This window comes from Solanum lycopersicum, chromosome 3, assembly GCF_036512215.1.
Source record: "Solanum lycopersicum chromosome 3, SLM_r2.1".
Taxonomy (NCBI): domain Eukaryota; kingdom Viridiplantae; phylum Streptophyta; class Magnoliopsida; order Solanales; family Solanaceae; genus Solanum; species Solanum lycopersicum.
The window spans coordinates 55,610,129-55,626,874 of record NC_090802.1 but is presented as its reverse complement, the minus strand read 5'-3'; the positions used below and the strand labels follow the sequence as shown (position 1 = coordinate 55,626,874).

General features: G+C 37.3%; 1 protein-coding gene across 4 annotated transcripts in view; it reads right to left on the bottom strand.

Moving 5' to 3' along the window:
• LOC104646468 (pentatricopeptide repeat-containing protein At1g33350) overlaps positions 1-7,963 on the bottom strand; it is an 11,787-nt gene extending 3,824 nt beyond the window's left edge. Inside the window, exons 1-3 of one of the 4 annotated variants that reach the window (XM_069295171.1) lie at positions 5,383-7,963; positions 4,030-4,290; positions 3,620-3,711 (exon numbers count right to left, since the gene is read on the bottom strand). In XM_069295171.1, coding sequence (XP_069151272.1) covers positions 6,123-7,709 — 1,587 coding nt within the window. In that variant the 5' untranslated portion in view covers positions 7,710-7,963 and the 3' untranslated portion in view covers positions 3,620-3,711; positions 4,030-4,290; positions 5,383-6,122. Of the gene's footprint in view, positions 1-3,619; positions 3,712-4,029 lie in introns of all 4 variants that reach the window. The other 3 variants (XM_069295170.1, XM_069295172.1, XM_069295173.1) reach the window with 3 other exon arrangements.
• Positions 7,964-16,746: the final 8,783 nt, after the last annotated feature.

Here is a 16,746-nt window from a genome sequence, read left to right as displayed (position 1 = left end):
TTGTCCATGAGACTGAATTGTTTACATCATCCAGTTTAAAACGTTCAACCATCATAGAGTCCCACCGGTGCATTTGAACTTCTAATGCAGACATTTCCAAACTATAATTCAGGGGCCTTCTTTTCTTTTATCTTCTCCATGTGATTTTTGTAACTTGGCATAATCATCACTTATTTTGTCTAGTTTTGTATGAACACACTATCATACCATTCAAATTTTCACAACATCCATTTTTTATAATGTCGAACCTCAGATACACAACATCCACACATACACCATCATTGCTCTCACAACTGTCTTAAAAAACCTATCCTTCACTCTGGTATGTATTTCCTTATTGCTTACCACTCCTCCATTTTGACTATAGGGATTTAACTTAAGTGTTGCATCTCCAATTTTGAGATCAATTCGACAATGAAACTCTTTAAGCAATGATCTTATCTATGTCATTTATCTTGATGCGATACAAAAGATGACTCTCGTTCATCTATCAGACTATCATGCCATTGACGTGGAAACAGAGCCTAGACATATGAATGAACTATGTGAACTCGCTTTGATGATCTAAGACCTAAATAAAGAAGTGTTGTTGTAAATTAATGATCAATGTGATACTAGTTTATCCTTACAGTAAGGAATTAATAAGAGAAATGACATCAAATATTTTGTGATGTCCTGAAATGAAGTGTCATATAACTTGAAGAAAGATAAAGTGTTGATAAAACTCTTCAACAACAGAACCACTGATAGTTAGTAGCGGGATCTGTATATGACTAAATTCTAAATTGAAAGCTAAACTGGCCAGTAAAACTGATGGATCGTCAATCCCCTTCCAACAAAAGCTGAATAACACAAGTAATTTTGGACTAAAACTTAGCACCTAATAAACCACAAAATATTCATGGGACTTGAGACCCACATCGCTACAGAAATGTGTTGATGTGGGGCTTTTATAACCTTGCGCTCTCCCACTTCAATGGCTAGTTTTCAGGTGTGATTCTTCCTGAGATATACAAAGGGTATGATAGCCACCCACTACCCTTCATACTCATCATGCCATAAATGGTGTTCGCCCGAGACCAGCTGTTTCTATTGGAGGGCCTTGGAGGACAAGAGCTTGGTGGTTGGTTATGATTCATTGCAAGGTGTGAGACTTATTAATAACAGTTGTATATTCAACAGTATTATTTTATAATAGTATACATTATAGTTTGCTTATCATTAAATTTTATGGAACCAAAGAATAGCAAAGTGCACCCATCCTCTTACAATCCAGGATACACCTGTGATGACCTTGAAGCCAACGCTGACCTTCTGTATGTGTGTTTGTGCGGCCAGAGGAGGGAGGTCCATGTCTTCTAAAGTCATCTCTTACTCAATTTTGTCAGTGATGTCTGTGATTTTTCATTAAATAGAAGATCATGAATATCCTAGCAAATACAGTATACCCCTCCAACCTAATATCGTTACATTTGCCAATTGCTTTCCAATAAAGTGAAAAAAATTAATTCTGAGATTTTGTTAGGCTGTTCTCTTAACTTTCTTTTCATAATTTTGTAAGCTCAAATCGACTCCTCTTTTGCATCTACTGGATGCTTTCAGTAAAACTTTTTAATTTGTCAAAAATAAAAAGAAAATATTTCCCATCAATCTCTCAAACTACTAATCATGTATCTAGAGTTTACAGGCTAGATGACCCCAAACCCAATTTTCTTTTTCTAAAAAGAAAAGACGGAATAATCGAAGCACCAGTTGCATTTAACATACGCAGGTTAAAAAAAGCTTTAATAATATTCCAAAAGAAGCTATGTTCTAGATTGGGGAACAATGAGAAATGAATCATCACGATAACAAAATGATAAATCACAAGTGAATCAAAACCAATCTCGACAAAGATTTAAATATTAAGCACAAAAAATCTGCATTTGATCATACCACAAAATAATTGAAATCCTGAAAACTAAAAAACAAAACTCAGACAAGCATAAATCCAAACCTGTATGGGCAAAACTCAATTGTTTTTGCAATTAAATTCTATCAAGTGCCAAAAAGGGGGAAAACGTAAATCTGCCTTATGGAGTTAGGACTTGGGCCTTGGAAATATAGACTCTAAATTCTCTCATGGAATTCCCTTGTAACCTGGGGATGGTATGTATATCAAGTTCTAGAAGGATTGATGGTGAAACAATACAAATCTCAAGGAGGAATATCCCAATGTCTTCAACATTGCTATGGATAAGGAGTCCTCAATTATTCAAAACAGGACCATAAACACTTGGGATATGCATTTGAAAGGTGTTTGCAGGACTATGAACTTGGGAGTTTGATGGAAATAATAGCAATGGTGGAAGCTCACAATTTTGATGAAAGTAAACTAGATAGGCTAAAGTGGGGAAGCAAAGATATATTCACAGCGAAAGAATGCTATACACAAGTATGCTAACAAAGTCAAGTAACTGATAAATGGCCATGAAGCTAGTATGGAAGACCAATCTACCTATGGGCTATGAGATTAAATGCTTCAGCTGGATCACACTAAACAACGCTTGTCTTACTCTAGACAACCTGAATAGAAAAATATTGTAGTTGGTCAATATCTGCTATTTTTGCAAGACAATTCAGGAGAGAGTCAACCACCTCTTCCTTCACTGCCCATTAGCAGATGATCTCTGAAATTAATGAAATTCTTACAGGAACCATTTTCCTTCGGCACATTATCACAAGTCGGATCTATTTCCCATCGACTTTATATCGAATCACTAGTCTAAACCATTTTCCTTCGGCTTTCTATCGAATCACTAGTTGGAACCATTTCCCTTCGGCTTTATATCATCACTAGCCGGAACCATTTCCGTACGGCTTTATATCAAATAACTAGCCGGAACCATTTCCCTTCGACCTGATATCACATGTCATAGCATGGTGTTCAACCAGTGGCGAACCCAAGATTTTCATTCAGGGGGTTCAAAAAATAAAAGTATAAACATGTAAATAAGGCAACAAACTTTTTTTCAAGAAATGTGACCCTTGAATTCTTTTGGATTTAAAGCCACACTTTTAGCATGGTATCTAAAAAAAAACGTAAAAAATGGATCTGGAACCAAAAAAAAAAGAAAAACTAAAACAACAAAAAGTAAAACACTAGCCAAGGGATTTGAACCCTGGACATCCCACATAGTTGAAAGGTAACCTAGTGCCACCGGGCTATCTAATTTTCCTTGTCATTGAAGGGGTTCAAAATATATATATTCACATAAATACACAAAATTTACCTTATATATACCGCATAGTTTTCGAATGGCTTACATGTGGGTCCGTCCTATGTTCAACAATCAACACAAATAAGCAATGACACGCCATAAGAAAGAGACAACAATTCATACAATTCAAGTCCACATTTGTTCCATCAAAGCACTTCATTAATCAATCAAATAAGGGTCACAAGAAAGACAATTCACAAGCATTATGATCAACAAGTCGCCTTTTCTTTAATCCCCTTTTTATTCATTAAGATTAAACAAGTGCAACAATGAGCCTTCCTCAATCCCATTATTCCCCAACACACAATGAAAGGAAATAGACGATTCAACTAGGTTACAAAGTTTAAGAGACCACTTGCCGTAATTCAATCAATTAATCAATCCAAAGCTTGAGGAGATTAATTCAAAGCTTGAGCCTTCTCCTTTCGAACGATATCCGATGCCCCACAATCTAGTTCAATTAAGTAATCAAAATAAGATTCCAGAATTAACACTACCAAACTCAAGCAATTTAGATAGAAAGGTCAATAAACTTAAAAAACCAATTCCAAAATTGAGGTTTAAATATAAAAATCTTTTCTTGAAAACATTACTTAAGGCATTGGGAACTCATTGGTGAAAACCATTTTGAAAAAGGATTTAAAATTTGTTCACAAACCCAATTTTACTTCAACAACTCAAATTCATGAAAACCCTCAATTTATCTATCCAAAATCCAATATCAATAATAATAATGGGTAATTGAAGATTTAAAGTCAAGAAATGTTACCCAGTTATTTTATCTTGAAAAACTCACTTGAAATCACCTCCACCGAGTTCTCAAAGCTCCAACAATGGAAAATGGGGAAGAAACCTCGAATTTGGATCAAAACACTGTCAGGGGTCCTACGCGAACGTGCACCCTTGTTCGCAAAGCGGCCGGAGAGCTCATAACTGAGCTCAAGAAGGCGTCATACACTCTGCGAATACGAAGGTCAAAGATTCGACCTCCCACGAATGCAGTCACCCCTCCACGATCGTGGAGGGTTGGCTTCAGCCACCCAGACAGGAAAATCAGCAAACTCAAAAATCATCAAAAGGAACCTCAAAAATTTATTTGGAACCCCGTACACACAAACCATAGATGCAAATTGACTAAACTCGACGTCCCAGACACAATAGAACCATCAAAATGCGGATCCAAGGTCTTCTCAAACCGGAACACGTGAAAGCCACAAAGAATGAACATAATACCTAAAAGGGCCAAATCAAGTCCGGGACCTCTAAAAATTCAACCAAGAGCTCAACTACACCTAAAATCGTCCCCTGAATGCAATGGAACTCTCGAAATTCTTGTCCGAGCATCCGAACCCCGAATGTTGACCAAAGTCAAACCAAAGGCTAAAATCTCAATAATTTCCAACTTAGAACCTCAAATCCTTAAAACGACTTTGAATATGAATTCAACATTTCTCAGAGACCAATTTTTACTATCCAAAACTAATGGAATTGAGAAATTCTATTCCGATACTCGAAACTCCAAAAGACTTCGAAAATCACTTTTAAGCAACTTAGCCTTTTCAAATCACAAACTTACTCAAATTCTCAACTTTTTACTCGAAGTGTGAAACCAACTTTTAAAACTCAAATATAAGAAACTTGGAGTCGAGAATACATTAGTACATAAACACTTTGTGCCTTTGATGTGAAATATATGGAGATAGAAATGGACTCCTATTTTTTGGATAATCAGTGAAAAGAAGCTGCAGTTGATATGAAAGCTTAGATAGTTCTCATAAAGAAAAGTATTTAGACCTACCTAGTTTGCAGTTTCAAGGACACCTCCTGCTTGGCATCAACAGTCTCATTATTAATAAAAAGAAAATACATAAAAGATTTAGCCTTAAACAAGATAGGGTGTAAGAACTGACTAACAAAGCTTTCAAAGAATACAATCTTATTAGGATAAATTTGCATTTCTAACAAACCATATCATCTAAATTTCCATTAAGTATATGGATTGCTGATGTTCTAAGTAGGCATTTGGACATGCAATTTCATATCGCGATATGAAATCATTAGATGAAATCAACATTTGGGCATGCGATATATATTCTTAAAGTATGAATGCAATATGTCATACCATGTGTAGCTAAGAATAACTCCATATTTTGAATGTCTGGTGCAGAAAGCGAATACCATTATCTTCAAGCTCAGAGTAAACAAAGACTTGGTGGGAGTAACACATTAGTGTTCCATCAATGATCTTCCTTAATTCTTGCTTCTTACAGTTCCAGATTAACCACGGAAGCACTAGAACTAGCTAGTGTCTAGCTCATATGCCAAAGCTGCATATCAGCGCAAGTCATTGATCAAGAAGCAACTGGTGTTCCAAAACAAACCAGATCTTGGTTATAAGAGGGATGTAGGAATGTTAAATCTCTTAGGAAGATGGAAATCAGCAAGAAGGTACATGCTATTGTGAATGCAAATCAAAGAAACATTCCAAAATTGAGTATATCTCTTCCATTCTAGGGTGAGATTTGTCTACCGAATAAAACTGATGAACTTGGCTATCTAGCTCAATCCAACTGCAACCGGGTGCTTTATAAGCATTCTGCTGATTTAGGATCTTCCTTACCTTTCGAGCTTCATTAGTGTTCCATCAATGATCTTCCTTAATTCTTGCTTCTTACAGTTCCAGATTAACCACGGAAGCACTAGAACTAGCTAGTGTCTAGCTCATATGCCAAATCTGCATATCAGCGCAAGTCATTGATCAAGAAGCAACTGGTGTTCCAAAACAAACCAGATCTTGGTTATAAGAGGGATGTAGGAATGTTAAATCTCTTAGGAAGATGGAAATCAGCAAGAAGGTACATGCTATTGTGAATGCAAATCAAAGAAACATTCCAAAATTGAGTATATCTCTTCCATTCTAGGGTGAGATTTGTCTACCGAATAAAACTGATGAACTTGGCTATCTAGCTCAATCCAACTGCAACCGGGTGCTTTATAAGCATTCTGCTGATTTAGGATCTTCCTTACCTTTCGAGCTTCATCCCACTTTCCCAACTCCCCATATAAATTAGCAAGCATAGAGTAATAACTACCATTGTTGGGATCAATACTAATCAATTTTTCCAGTGCAAATTCTGCCAAGTCTATACGCCCATGGATTTTGCACCCATTAAGCAAGGAACCCCATATAACTGCATCTGGTGTTATGTGCATCTCGCTCACGATTTTCATAATTTCCTCAAACCTACCTGCTCGTCCGAGAAGATCAATTAAACACCCATAGTGCTCAATTTCAGGGTTAATTCCATATACCCGTGTCATCAAATCATAATAACTAAGCCCCTCTTCCACCAATCCTCCATGAGTACAGGCACTTAACAAGCCAATAAAAGTCACTGTATCAGGTTTTACATCATCTCCATATCGCAACATATCTTTGAAAACTGCAATAGCACCTTCCCAATGACCTTGAAGAGCCAAACAATTGATCATAGAATTCCAACATGTCAAACTGCCCCTATTAGCCTTATCAAAAAGATTTCTTGCGTCTTTCAAGCTACCACACTTTCCATACATATCAATGAGAGCATTTACTGTAAGAGAATTCAAATGAAGATTATTTCGATATATGTACCCGTGAATACATTTTCCGAGCTGAAGCATCCCAGTGTGCCCGCAAGCAGCAAGTACACATGCAAATGTAACCTCATTAGGCTTAATCCCTTGAATCATCCCTTCCTCAACAATCATTCTTCCTAACAGTGAAATGGCCTCACTAAACAAACCATTTTGTGTACATCCTGCAATTATTGAATTCCAAGAAGGAGTGTCTCTTATATGCTGAGGTACCTCTTCAAAAAGCAAAATAGCATCCCCCATTCGCCCCACTCTAGTATATCCCGCTATCATTGCAGTCCATGAAAACACATTCTTCTCAGATATTTCATCAAACAGCTGGCGTGCAACTCTAATATCAGATGAGAACCTCGAATAAGTATCCAAAAGAGCTGTCTGCACAACAGGGTATTTCCCAAAACCCATCTTCTCGATATGGGTATGCGCCATTCCAACCCCATAAGGCTTTGTAACTTCAGGGAAAGACTTTAGAATAATCGGGAATACAAATTGGTTGGGCTTTGACAAGCCACTACGAACCATTTCGCGGTATAACAAGATAGAAGATTTATAATTAGGAAGGGAAGTGTATGCAGTGATCATCGCAGTATAAAGGTAAACATTCGGGACAGTGATGTAATTGAAGATTAAGCGACCATAATTGAGGTTGGAGAGATAGATGGTGCATAAACGAACAAGCTTGAATGCATAAAGCTGAGTTTGTCCATGGCCAATGGTGATGAGATGGCCTTGAAGTTGCTTGAGTTGAGTAAGACTCCTGCATTTTTCTAGAATAAATAGTATGTCTTGATGTAAATTTGGTCCGACCAGCATTTCTTTGTTGTCAACAATACAGTCAAAATTGGAGGTATAAATACATCATCCCCATAATTAACCCTCTTAATTTTTAAAAGAAAAAATCATTTTGACTAAAATGATATGTTTATATTATAATCTAGTTTACTTTATATTTTTACCTTTTAACTTAAATATTAAATATATTATTCAATTATATTTTTAAGATATTGAAAATGTTTAGTAAGATTAATTATTGATGATTTCTTAGTTAAACATGAGAAAAGAACAAAAAAAATTCAAAAAAAAAACATAATTCAATTTTCCTCCTTTTTACTTATTCTTTTCAGTTTTATTTTTTTCATTTCTTATTCCTTAATGACAAGAAAATTTTTTAAAAGTATAAAACAGAACTAAGGTTAAATTATCTATTTTAATTTATAATTTTTAATCGCGAAAAAATAATTTATATCTAAATTAAAATATTAAAAATTTATATAAAAAATAAAAATATGATATTAGTCGAGTTGGCTAAAGAGTTACTCTTATTTATTCAAATGAGTTGTTGTTATACACCGATTTTCTAGAAAAAATTAATGATAAAAATATATTTTATTCAATTATACTCAAAATTATGTGAGCGAAATAAGAACAAAACTAAAATTACCATCATGCTTCCTCTATTATGTGATTATCTTCATATTTTCGATAACATATGAATCATGTCATACGCAAAAAAGACTCATTAAAATTAATTTTTATTTATTATTTCAGTATTAGAGATATATACAATTTTTTTTATAAAAACTTTGATGGTGATTCATTAAAAAATTTTAATAACATAAAAAGGATAAAAAGAGTTTTTTATGATTTCAAAATAAACTTTTATAAAAAAATTGAAAGAAAAAGATCGTTATAGTTCTCCGTTGACTATGACAATACAAATTTAACATGACTAGATTTAAGTTTTATCACGTATACAGTTTTCTTTATTAGTTTTATTTGTTATTTTATTAAAAAATGTTTGTTATTAAATGATCTGCTAAAATATTAAGTATACATAGTTGTAGTCACAATATTATTTTTTTCTTTCAAATTAATATTTATTTTGAACGGATTAATAATTTTTAAAATTAGTATTTTATTGCATGTATTATATAAATAAATTTAAATTGCCTTTAAATATATTTTAAATACTTTTATATATTTATATAATATAAAATAATTCAATAATAACAATCAAAAGTCAAAATACTTTAGAATTGATAGACAACAACACATTAAAGAAGTACTAAAAATCTATGGTTTATAAGTGTCAATCCTATATAACAACAACCCAAGATAACTACACATTCATGTTGAAAAATTACATATATAAAGTTTATGTTTGGTTATTATGTTTTAAAAAATTAAACTACATATTTACAACAACGTGTTTAAAAATTAAGCTACATATTTAAAAAAAATTAATTACATATTTGATTACTATGTTTTAAGAAAATTAAATTATGTATTTTAAAATTAAATAAAGATTATATAAGGTATGTTTGACCCTTCTCGTAGTATTTTGAGGTATGTTTGAAGAATCAAAATTATTTTTCGCTGATGAAAGTGAAAATTTTATTAAAATTTTTTTAATAAAATAAAAATATAAAAAGGTATATTTGATCTTTTTCAAAATATTTCGAGTTATATGTGATCTTCTTCATATATGAATTTTTGTCTTTTTTATTTATTTTTTATCTTCTTTAATTCCGCGACTAATTTTGACATACTATGTTGATGATCAAATTTAATTTTTCACTTATGTTCTTGCAAAGTCTATTATAGATGCATCAACATTTTTACAATTACAAAATAAAATTCAATTAACCGCAAAAAAAAAATTAGTTTTTTTTTTAATTTTTTTTTGTTCACTATTTCTTTTTATTTCTTTTAAATTCTCATGTTTTCTAAGCTAAAGAATGGAAGCGAAAAATTATACATGAACAGCAAACTCAAATAAATAAATAAATATATTCATAAGGGAGATAACTTGTCACGACCCAAATCCGAGCCGCAACTGGCACCCACACTTACCCTCCTATGTGAGCGAACCAACCAATCTAACCTTAACATTTCAATGTAATAACAACAAAAGTAATGCGGAAGACTTAAACTCATTAATAAAAATCAATAATCAACTTCTATAACTCAAAAACTTATCATTATCCCCAGAATCTGGAAGTCATCACCACAAGAACATCTACAATCAAATGACTAAACTAAGAGTATTCTAAAAGCTAAAAATACATAAGAAGCTAGTCCGTGCCGGAGGTTCAAGGCTTCAAGACGTGACGGAGGAGATCCGGTCCAAGCTAGAAGTGTTAGCTCACCCTGAAGATCCGGTGTGACGAAGACTGGCTTGAATTACTGTTGAGTCGAAGATGACGGCACGTTTGCGGTATTCCACAATTAAACAAGAAGAAAACAATAAAAGTAGGGGTCAGTACAAACACGGGTACTGAGTAGATATCATCGGCCAACTCAAAATAGGGAACAGTATATATCAAGTATTATCATAAATCAACTATAAAACTCAACATGTAACAACAACAAGTACTATAATCATCAATATGTACCATCAAATTCACACATGAGGACTCAAGCCCCAATACCATACTCATTTGGGAATCATGTTCGTTAGATTGAGTATATTAACATCTTTCAAGATTCATTATCTTTCCTCCTCTTGTGTCGGTTCGTGACATTCCGAGCCCCTAATTCTATGTGTCGGAACGTGACACTCCGATCCCCTACATGTGTCGGAACGTGACACTCCGATCCACTAAATCTATGTGTCGGAACGTGACACTCCGATCCACTAAATCTATGCGTCGGAACATGACACTCCGATCCACTAAATCTATGCGTCAGAACGTGACACTCCGATCCACTAATATCATTCTGTAAATCATCAAGCCTTCTCTATACCAAGGCATCCTCAATCCTATTACTTTAATTCATCAAGCCTTCTTCTATACCAAGGCATCATCATTAATAATGTATATTAAAGTTTCTTTTCAAGATTTGGGATTCAATATTTTAGATCATGCTTATCTTATCACAATCACATAATCATATTCATGCAAACATACAATTAAGCATATAGTAAGGTTTACAATGCTACCAATACATATCATTCTCTATTAAGAGTTTACTATGAAAGCATGAAAATCATAACCTACCTCCACCGAAGATTAGTGATCAAGCAAGCAAATTTTTCTCCAAGCTTTGTTTCTCCCTTCTCGTTCGATTCTCCCTCTCTCTCTTGTTCTTTCTATTTTCTTTATTCCAACCCTCTTTCTTTTACCCAAATTAGTATATAATTAAGAATAAAAGATGGCAATAAACGACTAAACGGGTTTGTTGCTCAAAACGACTAAACGGGTTTGTTGCTCAAAACGACTAAACGTTCCGTCGTGGGGTCCGTCGCTTCTGCCAGTTTTTCCAGAGTTGAAGTTTGTTGCTCAAAACGACTAAACGGATCGTTACATTAGATACCAATTTACCCATCGTTCGTCCCCGAACGATCAAAAGAAGGAAAACAAGGGCGAAAAGGAGTACCTGAATCTGTAAACAGATGTGGGTATTTTTCTCGCATATCCGCCTCCTTCTCCCAAGTGGCTTCTTCAACCGGTTGATTCTTCCATTGCACCTTGATGGATGCAATCTCTCTTGACCTCAACTTGCGAACTTCTCTATCTAAAATAGCAACAGGCTCCTCCTCATAAGACAAGTTCTCATCAAGCAAAACTGAATCCCAACGGATAATGTAGTTTCCACCCCCATGGTATCTTTTCAACATCGACACATGGAATACCGGATGTACTCCGGACAGCCCTGGGGGAAAGGCTAACTCATAAGCCACTTCCCCTACTCGCTTGAGTACTTCAAATGGTCCAATGTACCTTGGACTTAGTTTACCCCTTTTTCCAAACCGCATCACCCCTTTCATGGGCGAAACTTTCAACAAGACTTGTTCACCTTCCATGAACTCTAAGTCTCTATTCCTTTCGATCTGCATATTCTTTTTGCCTATTTTGCGCCGCTAGAAGCTTTTCTTGAATAGACTTCACTTTTTCCATCGAATCCCTCAAAAGATCAGTACCCCAAGGTCTAACCTCGAACGAATCAAACCAACCAATGGGAGACCTACATCTCCTACCATACAAGGCTTCAAATGGGGCCATATCAATGCTTGAGTGATAGCTATTATTGTATGAAAACTCCGCTAAGGGTAAGAAGCTATCCCAATGACCACCAAACTCTATCACACACGCACGAAGCATATCCTCCAACACTTGAATCGTTCGCTCAGACTGACCATCGGTCTGGGGATGGAACGCAGTACTAAGGTCCAACCTAGTACCCAATTCTGCATGCAATGTTTTCCAAAACTTAGAAGTAAACTGCGTACCTATATCTGATATGATGGATAGTGGAACCCCATGCAATCGCACCACTTCCGAGATGTAAAGTTTGGCTAACTTTTCTGCATTGTAAGTCACCTTGACCGGAATGAAATGAGCAGATTTAGTTAACCTATCAACAATCACCCAAATGGAGTCATACTTACCCATTGTCTTCGGAAGACCAACCACAAAATCCATTGCAATTCTTTCCCACTTCCATTCTGGAATGGGCATTCTCTGAAGCGTTCCTACGGGCCTTTGGTGTTCATACTTTACTTGTTGACAGTTTGGACATTTGGCAATAAAATCCACAATGTCACGCTTCATTCTACTCCACCAAAAGTGTTGCTTTAGGTCACGATACATCTTGGTTGCGCCCGGATGTATAGAATACCTTGTACTATGAGCCTCTGTCAGAATAGTGTCGATCAAATCATCGACGCGGGGTACACATACCCTTCCCTTGATTCTCAAAACACCTTCCTCATCGATTTGTGCTTCCTTAGCCTCCCCTCGCAATACTTTATCTTGAATTCTTCTTAGTTTCTCATCATCAAACTGTTTTCCCTTAATTTTGTCAAGAAAAGAAGATCTTGACTCCACAGAAGCCAACAATCCTCCCTTCTCATTTACTTCTAATCTCATCAAGTCGTTAGCTAGAGTCTGAACCTCTCTAGCTAATGGGCGTCTAGAGGCTTGCAAGTGAGCTAGACTTCCCATGCTTCCTGCTTTTCTACTTAAAGCATCCGCTACAACATTCGCCTTCCCCGGATGATACAAGATAGTGATATCGTAGTCCTTTAGTAACTCCATCCATCTCCTCTGTCTTAAGTTCAAATCTTTCTGAGTAAAGACATACTGAAGGCTACGATGATCCGTATAGATCTCACACTTAACCCCATATAAATAGTGTCTCCATTGTTTTAATGCAAACACTACCGCGGCCAATTCCAAATCATGAGTGGGATAGTTACGTTCATGCACTTTTAATTGTCTTGAAGCATAAGCAATCACACTCTTCTCTTGCATTAGTACTGCACCCAAACCCGAATAGGATGCATAACAGTAAACAATGAAGTTCTTACCCTCTACTGGCAAGGTAAGGATAGGTGCGGTAGTCAACAAAGTCTTGAGCTTCTGAAAGCTTTCCTCACATTCGTCCGACCATACAAATGGAACATTCTGCTTAGTCAAGTTCGTCAATTGGGAAGCAATAGAAGAGAATCCCTTGACAAATCGACGGTAGTAACTAGCTAACCCAACAAAGCTCCTTATTTCTGACACATTAGTGGGTCTTACCCAATTCTTCACTGTCTCAATCTTAGAAGGATCCACCATCACTCCATCCTTAGAAACCACGTGCCCCAAGAAGGACACCGTATCTAGCCAAAACTCACACTTAGAGAACTTTGCATAAAGCTTTTTCTCCCTCAGCATTTCCAATACCATTCTCAAATGCTCTTCATGTTCCTTCTTGCTCTTTGAGTATACCAATATATCATCAATAAATACGATCACGAAGAGGTCCAAATATGGCTTAAAAATCTCGTTCATCAAGCTCATGAACGCAGCAGGGGCATTCGTAAGACCAAAGGACATCACTACAAATTCGTAATGCCCATACCTCGTTCGAAAAGCAGTCTTTGGCACATCCGTTGCCCGTATTTTCAATTGATGATAACCGGATCTCAAGTTAATCTTAGAGAAGACACAAGCACCTTGTAACTGATCGAACAAATCATCAATGCGGGGAAGAGGATACTTGTTCTTTATGGTTACCTTGTTTAGTTGTCTGTAGTCTATACACATTCGAAAACTCCCATCCTTCTTCTTTACTAACAAAACTGGAGCACCCCAAGGAGATGCACTTGGTCTAATGAAGCCTTTGTTCAATAACTCTTGAAGTTGTGCTTTTAATTCTCTTAACTCCGCGGGAGCCATTCTATAAGGGGGTATAGAAATGGGGCGAGTACCGGGTTCAAGATCAATACAGAAGTCAATATCCCTATCCGGTGGCATACCAGGAAGATCTGGAGGGAACACATCCAGAAACTCACGAACTACTGAAACCGACTCAATCGAAGGTACTTGGGTAGTGTCATCCTTGAGATGTGCCAAGAAAGCTAAACACCCTTTACTAATCATTTTCTTAGCACGAAGAAAGGAGACGATGCGGACCGGATTGGAAGTGTAGTCACCCTCCCACACTAACGGGTCTGTCCCAGGCTTGGCTAACGTCACCGTTTTAGCATTACAATCCAAGATTGCAAATTGCGGAGAATGCCAAGTCATACCCAGAATCACGTCAAAATCATCCATTTCTAAGATAACCAAATCTACATAAGTGTTGCTCCCCGCAAAGTTTACCAAACAAGACCTATATATCTTTTCAACTACCACAGACTCACCCACCGGAGTAGAGACACGGATAGGCATATCAAGTAATTCACAATGTAAATTTAGACCATTAGCAAATGAGTAAGATACATAAGAAAACGTGGATCCAGGATCAAACAATACAAAAGCCATGCAATCACAAACCAGAAGATTACCTGTGATGACAACATCAGATGCCTCCGCTTCAGACCGCCCAGGGAAAGCGTAACAATGGGCCCTATCGTTTGTCTGTCCGTTGCCCCTACCATGTTGTGATGTAGTGGCCCCAGTTTGCCCATTACCTCTGCCGTTTTGGTGACCACTATTACCTCGACCACCACGCCCTCCAGAAAAACGGCCTCTACCTCTAGTTATTGGGGGTCTGTAACTTGGCCTGGGACAATTTCTCCTAATATGTCCAATCTCCCCACATCCATAACATTCTTTGGAGTCGATCATATGCCCCTCGGAGAAGTGTTGACCAGTCTGAGGTGGTCCCCCAACTACAGTCTGTAGTGAAGACTGAATTGGTCGGACTGAGTAACTTCCCGAACCTTGTCCTCTAGTGTAAGAACCATTAAACTCACCTCCCTTTCGAAGACTTTTTGATGTCGGTGTTGTGGTGAAGTCTTCTGGCTTCACTCCTTCCACTTCTATCACAAAGTCTACCACCTCTTGGAAGGATTCTGCCGTTGCCGCTATCTGTAAGGCCGAAATCCGCAATTCTGACCTCAACCCCTTCACAAACCGGCGAATCCACTCTTGAGGACTGAAACAAAGTTGAGTGGCATATCTGGATAGCGCACGAAACTTAGCCTCATAAGCATTAACCGACATCCTACCTTGCTCTAGGCTCAAGAACTCATCCCTTTTCCGATCCCTCAAAGTCCGGGGGATATACTTCTCCATAAACAAACTAGAGAATGAGGCCCAAGTCATAGGTGGTGCCTCTATTGGTTGACACTCGACATGTGACCGCCACCACATTTTGGCGTTCCCTTGAAACTGATAAGTCACAAACTCCACACCAAACCGTTCTACTATACCCATCTTGTGTAGTAGCTCGTGACAGTCAACCATAAAATCATAAGCATCCTTAGATTCCGCACCCTTGAAGACTGGAGGTTTCAATTTCAAGAACTTACTGAAAAGTTCATGCTGATCATTTGTCATTATAAGCCCAGTAGTCAGGCGTGGAAATGTGCCTATGTCCAATGGAACATCCATGCGGGGAGCCATAGTAGCCGCATGTTGTACCTCCGGAGCCTGAGGTGCTGGTGTAGAGAACACTAGGGGTGTCTGGCCTTGATCAGATAACCCGCTAAGATAAGACAGAACCTGATTGATCATCTCTGGGGTAGGTTGGGGTGGCATTTCCTCGTTTTGCACTTGTTCCGTTTCCCCATCCTCCCCTTCTCTTATTACTTCCTCAGTCGGTGGGGGAGTCACTACCCTAGTATCAGATGGGCTAGGTGCTTGTCCTCTCCCTCTAGAGGACGTCCTCCCACGACCTCTTCCACGGCCCCTTGCCACTGTTCTTCCTCGAGCCACAGCCCCAGTGGCTGGCTCAGTTGTTTCTTGTCTGGCCGACGTTGGTGTTGGCGTAGTCGTTGCTCTAGTTCTAACCATCTGCAAAAGAGAGTGAAGATGGTCAGATACCAATTCGTATCGCCTAGATACCAATTGGACTCAAGTAGTAGCACGAAAGAAAGAATGAAAGAGTGAAATTTTTCCTAAAGTCTTATAGCCTCTCAAGGAAAAGTAAAGGCGTCCCCCTACTGTTCCTTAAGACTCTACTAGACCTGTTCTTGTGTGATGAGACCAACGAACCTAATGCTCTGATACCAAGTTTGTCACGACCCAAATCCGAGCCGCGACTGGCACCCACACTTACCCTCCTATGTGAGCGAACCAACCAATCTAACCTTAACATTTCAATGTAATAACAACAAAAGTAATGCGGAAGACTTAAACTCATTAATAAAAATCAATAATCAACTTCTATAACTCAAAAACTTATCATTATCCCCAGAATCTGGAAGTCATCACCACAAGAACATCTACAAACAAATGACTAAACTAAGAGTATTCTAAAAGCTAAAAATACATAAGAAGCTAGTCCGTGTCGGAGGTTCAAGGCATCAAGACGTGACGGAGGAGATCCAGTCCAAGCTAGAAGTGTTAGCTCACCCTGAAGATCCGGTGTGACGAAGACTGGCTTGAATTACTGTTGAGTCGAAGATGAC